The sequence below is a fragment of the Aegilops tauschii genome, chromosome 7 (assembly GCF_002575655.3).
Source record: "Aegilops tauschii subsp. strangulata cultivar AL8/78 chromosome 7, Aet v6.0, whole genome shotgun sequence".
Classification (NCBI taxonomy): domain Eukaryota; kingdom Viridiplantae; phylum Streptophyta; class Magnoliopsida; order Poales; family Poaceae; genus Aegilops; species Aegilops tauschii.
Genome location: NC_053041.3, coordinates 429461585 through 429467620, shown reverse-complemented (window position 1 = coordinate 429467620; position 6036 = coordinate 429461585). Strand labels below are relative to the sequence as shown.

At 49.6% G+C, this 6036-nt stretch overlaps 1 protein-coding gene across 1 annotated transcript; it reads right to left on the bottom strand.

Annotated features, from left to right (window-relative positions):
- Window positions 1-3359: 3359 nt before the first annotated feature.
- LOC109769699 (uncharacterized) lies at window positions 3360-5003 on the bottom strand. Its single transcript, XM_020328426.4, has one exon. It carries the CDS (start codon window positions 4554-4556, stop codon window positions 3585-3587), a length of 972 nt encoding a protein of 323 aa, XP_020184015.1. The 5' UTR covers window positions 4557-5003; the 3' UTR covers window positions 3360-3584.
- Window positions 5004-6036: the final 1033 nt, after the last annotated feature.

Below are 6036 nucleotides of genomic sequence, written 5' to 3'. Positions count from 1 at the left end.
TGCAGACCCCCTCTTGATAGTACGATTTTCCTACAACTCGAGTCCACTGTGAAAAAACCCAGGAAAAATAACCGTCTTCACTCTATAACTCTGAGGGGCTCGAATCGTCTTGTGCCATAAAATATCGAAAATGCTCAATGCACACAATTAGTCCGCAAATCAATTGTCATCAATCACCAAAACAAGTAAGGGAGAAATATGCCCTAACAATAAGGATATAAATCACACATAATAAATCTCATAAAAGACTCAATTAATGAATAACCTGATCATAAACCCACAATTCATCGGATCCCAACAAACTTACTGCAAAGGTTACATGAAATAGATGTTCGAAGAGATCATTTTATTTAAGATCAAAGAGCCGCGCGTGCGCGCGCGAGAGAGAGAGAGAGAGAGAGAGAGAGAGAGAGAGAGAGAGAGAGAGAGAGAGAGGGGGGGAGGGAGGGAGGGAGCCATCTAGCTACTGCTATGGACCCGTAGGTCCTGTGGGAACTACTCACACATCATCATGGAGGCAACAAGGTTGATGAAGATGGCCTCCGTGAGCGATCCCCCCTCCGTCAGAGTACTAACGGAGGCCTCCAGATGGGATCACGGAAGAACGGAGGCTTGCGACAGCGATAAAATTGTTTCGGGTCTCGCTCTAGGGGTTTCTGGAATTTAGCGAGTTTATAGCGCTGGAATTAGGGAAAGCAGATGTCTATGGGACCCACTAGCTCAGGCGGGACCCCCCTAGGGGCACATGTGAGCTTGTGGCTCACCTGCAGGTCTTCTGGCCCTCCCACGAAGCTTCTAGGGTCTTTGTTGGTCCATAAAAATCACCGCCAAATTTCATCGTGTTTGGACTTCGTTTGGTATGGTTTTTCTACGAAATAAAGAAATAGGAAAAAATACAAACTGGCACTGAGTTAATATGTTAGTTCCCCAAAATGTTATAAAATGGCCTATAAACCAAACAAGATTGGTAATATAATAGCATTAAACAATAAGAAATTATAGATACGTTGGAGACGTATCCGAAATCACCGAAAATTCTTGCCCTCAATTCTATCAAGATTTTGTACGTCACAGAAGGCCCAAAGAACATCTTGCAGGTGTGCTATCACCCCCTCCCCCCCCCCCCCCGACGAAAAATCAATTTTTTGTCATAAGTTTTTTTTTGCATGGAAGTGTCACTTTTATGTCAGTTTTTTTCTCCAGCCCAAAATGGTATGGATGTGTCTTTTTCTTGTAGTTTGCGAAGCAATGAAGATGCAGGCCATGAATCAGCAAAGATGCGAGCTGCGAGGACCACAAGTTGTGGAGTCATGAGGGCGCAAGCTGTGAAATCGCGAAGATGCAGGCCGTGGAGCCACAAAGATGCTGTCGCGAAGGCGCATGTTGTGAAGTTGTGAAGCCGCAAAGTCGCGTAATCAAAAGTTGTAGGCCGCGAAGCCTTGAGGTCTTGATACCCTGAGATTAGAAGGTCCAAGGCCCCGAAGATACACTCCTAAAGCAGCCCTGTTGCCGAGCTCAAAGATTTTCGAAGCCAGGCTACCAGAGACTGGATTGCATCTATCGCTGATATGAAAGGAGACGCCTGGATTTTTGTTCTCGAAGAAGCAAGACTCCGGAACTCCAAACAAGCTTGGGGGTTACTGATGTTACAGTCTACCAGGGGTGGCCCACCGACCAGGAAGCCCGACACTGGGCCGACCTCAAGGCCCTGGTGGCCGGACGACAGCTCTATCCTAGCATGTAGTGCCCATCTCGGAGGTGAAGCATCTTGGCGTGAAAGCCAAGATGCCCCCGATGGTAGGTTGGTTAGGATTTTTGTAAACCCTAGCCCTCATCCTATATAATACGAGACTGGGGTAGCTCGAGGTGTCTGTTCGATCATAGACACACCTCTGTAGTCATCATCATCCTCCGCATGTAACCCTCTCGCATGTGGTGCTTCCACATCAATCTAAAACAAAAAGCATGAGTAGGGTATTACCCCAACCATCAATGGCCGAACCTAGGTAAACTCCCATGCGAACTCCCCTCTGGTACATCCGGCTACGCTCGCCATCTACGAGGGCATTGTCGATTGTCCGCACCGTCACTTTTACACTCAGTCAAGGTGAAAAAGAAAAAGGAATCTCACCTTGCTCCCCTCCTTTGAAGCTTGTACATTCCCTCCTCTTTATTTTCCCCCAAAACCAGTTGTGCGTCTGCTGATTTTTCATCCTGATAGAGCTTCCATGGCACGTTCGGCGATTTTTGGGGATAGATCCCTTGGGTTCTTTCGTGGGGAAGAAGATGGGAGTGTGGGGCAGTTGAGGAGGCGGCGGGAGGCACGTGACCGTTGGACGGAAGGCTGAGGACAACAAGCGATATGACCAGGGCGTGTCAGCCAGGTTCACGTTGTGAACGTGTGCTACCCTTTTTGCTCGTTGGGGTAGGGTGCGAGGGGGACCAGGTGGGATTGGGCGGCAAGACTTTCCTAATCGGACATGAGGGGGGGGGGGTGTCTTTCCAAAAGGGGTAAGCTGCCAGGGAGCGCCAGTGGTCAAGCGTTTGCCAGCTAGACACGTGGTTTTATTTGTAACGAAAGCAGAAGAATCAGTCCCTCGTTATTGCACGCTTCCCTAACACAAACAACATATGCAAGGATCCTGGCACCTAATTGTTCACATAGTCACACTAAAATGGTAACCCCACTCAAGGGAACTTCCTGATAACGTGAGCCCCCCATGCAAAAGGCATGGACTTTTGCATGGAGTTGGATGTGCTCCGGACTGCAGACATTCTGCCACAAGCACGCATACTCACATGGAACGTGCTTTCGGGATAAACCAGTTGGCCGGCGGCTAGCCTGCCCTTTTCCAGCAAGGACACCTTTTTAAAGCAGGACTTTGGGAGCACGCAGCGCAGCTCCACGCTGTTGCTACTTGCTACGCGTCGTGGTTAAAAAAGTTTCAGAAAATGAACTACCGGTGCCCTCTCAAAAGACGAACCGGATGACCTTTGAGCAAATGGGCTAAAGTTTATTTGAACAAAGCTTTTCTTCTTAATTAATTACTACAAGAAGGTAATGCAAGAAGATTTCTTTCCAAAGAAAATTTCAAAAGGATGGGCTGAGATGTCAGTTGCAACTGCGTCTAAAAGCGAAAGCAGCAAAATCTCATAAATACAGGTGCAAAGCTCCTTTGTTAATAGTAGTACTACAAAAGTGCAAGCACGTATCTTTCTTTCGAAGATGTCAACTAAAATTGCTTCTGGGCAAAGCTAATGCAACAAATGCAAGCAAAATGTGCAATAATCGTTTACGCTCCTGTTGTTGGAAGTACACCTCAATATCTAGCCAAGACGAAACTCGGGACAAAGAATGGTTTATGGGCATGCACTTTGGTCTTTTTTCTTTTTTTGCTGTCAAACATACTCGACACTGAATATTTACATTCTTTCAAGTGACACAAAATGCATCACCAAAAAAGAGAGTTGGATGGCAGCCGCCAAAATGGAGCAAGACGCAATGGTCTCAGCGCCATTGTTGCTTCTATTAACTGCGCACTGTGCAACTGAATTGATTGACTTTGTTCCTGCACTGCACCCACTTAATGGGTCAATTTAGACGACGACTCGCCACCGTCCTCTGCATATGTCGCCGGCGGTGACGGCGATGCCGACATGCTCGCATCTGTGCGCTCCAACACGCCAACGCACGTCGTCGTCGACTGACGGCCGAACCTCATCGGAGACGGCGATTTGGAGCGAACCACCACAACCTCCAGCATCTGGGGCGACTGTGATAGTGAGCACCGTTCGTCCACCATACCATGCGTCAGTGGCGTCCGCGACGGAGATCTTGACAGGGTATAATCGCGCGCCGTTGGTGCCGGAGACGGCGACCTGGACATGATCCTCTCCTTCGGTTCGCTCGTCGATCCGCCGATCCTCAACGGCGATCGCGCCAAGATGTCCGCCAGGATCCTCGAGGCCGTAGGCCGCTCCGGTGAGACGCCGCACCGACGCAACTGCGGCAGCGGCGGCGACAGGGCCGCCTCGCCCGGCCGCGCGCTCTCCGGCTCCGCGCGGCACACCGGGCAAGACGAGTGCGCGCGCAACCAGGTGTCGATGCAGCTGCCGTGGAAGAAGTGCCTGCACGCCGGCAGCACGCGCACCACGTCGCCGTCCTCCAGCTCCTGCAGGCACACCACGCACTCCACCGGCGTGGCCCTCCCCTTGCTGCCGCTCCTCCTCTTACCGCCGCCGCTCGTGCAGCCGCCCCAGCTGCCCTGGGGCGACGGCGTCGGCGTCGCTCGCGCTCTGTAGGTGAAGGTGGGGAGCGCGGCGATGTCCTCCAAGCTCAGCCCGGGGTGGAATGCTGGAGGCGGGCCATGGCCGGTGCCGTTGAGCTCGCGCCACTCCGACAGGAGCGACCGACCGTAGCGGACGGCCAAGTACAGCACGACGCCGACGAGGACAGCGATGATGATGTACAGCAGCGTCAGGTTGGAGCTGGTCGTGCCGGGCGCGTCCGCAGCAACGTCGTCAAAAGTGTCAGGCGATGCCGCCGGGGACGACATGGCTGCGGCCAAAAACCTCTGACCCCGACCGCTTTGAGTAGAGAGATTTCTAGGACAGGGATGTTGTGAATCAATCAACGAATCATTGGAGGTGTGGTCGTCGACGTGGGGGTTGTAGGAAGGAAACTGGCATGAATACGAATGTGCGTCGCACTCATGCGTACTTCATATACTAATAGATTTCAGTTGGGTCGCTAGCTGGATTGTGATTGAGGCTGCTAAATAATTTTAGACTTAGCTGCTGGTGGTGTCACAGCCGCTCCTTCGTTTCTTGTATTTTTTGTTTTGGGAAACGGCGTGAACATTGTGGATCCCTTTCTTTCTTCTGTTCTAGTGAAAATCGTGTTAGCTATGTTCGCCATTTTTATTGATGGTGCCAAAATGGTGATGTGGTGAGGGCTTATCCATAGTACAATACCCCTATGAGGGCTTATCCATTGTGAATCCTCTTGTTGATGAGGGCCTATCCATAGTACATTACTCCGATGACACAATCCTTTTCGAAAAACTTGATCCAGAGAAGGTTCAACACGATAAGTTGTACTCCTACATTTGAGCAACTCTTCGGTCTAAAACGGAACTTCATTAAGAGTGAGTAATTTTGTTTCGCAGGCACAAGATGTAGAGCGATGCACCGAGTTTTTCGGCTGCGAAATACGACAACTCTCTCTTTGGTACATGAGTCTTCTGGTTGATTATTTTTCCTTTTTTTGAGGGGCTTCTGGTTGATTGTTGTAAGAATGGAAGGTGTAGAATACCGATCGAAAAAAGGGTCAAATTAAAAAATAGAAAACTTCTATAAAAGAACCTTAAAAAAAACAATTGAGTAGTTGAAAGGGCAAGCATCTATCCACAGGCAATAGGCTTGACCTTGATGAGAAAGGGGACATCAGAGATGGCGTAGAGAGGAGGTGCCGACCAACGCCGTGGAGGGGAGAGGAGGATGTGGTGACACCGTCGAAGGGAGGAAGGCGGCAAGGACAGAAGTGGATGGCTCCGATAGTGGCGTGAAAAGGAGGAGTGTCGATGCCGTGGAGGAAGGAGGAGGGGCCAACTGACATCGTGGAGGGGATAGGAGGGGTCGGGCGACGGCGTGGAGCGAAGAGGAGGTGCCATTCCTGTGAATGAAGGTGATAGCAACATTCTTGTATTGTGCATGAATATCGTAAGCGCATCAAGTAGATCTTAATTTGTAACAGGTTATTAGTTGAATCATCGCTCTCTATATATACATCACCAAATTACCTTTTTCTATCAACTTACATTGCAAGTGAAAGTGGATTCAAGTATTACCCGATTGCGTTCGTGCTATCTTTTTTATAAATGTGATATTTAACATGCATTATGTTTATATATAACTCCAGCAAAATATTTTAAAAAGTCTGTGACAACGCACGGGCATTCTACTAATATGATCAGGAGTGGAGGCAGGCTAGCAATGGGCTCCGGGCCTACTTCATCGCTATAGTGTGAAACAGTG

Excerpts from the sequence above, each read along its gene's own strand:
- LOC109769699 (XM_020328426.4), bottom strand. The coding sequence starts at position 4,556 with ATGTCGTCCCCGGCGGCATCGCCTGACACTTTTGACGACGTTGCTGCG.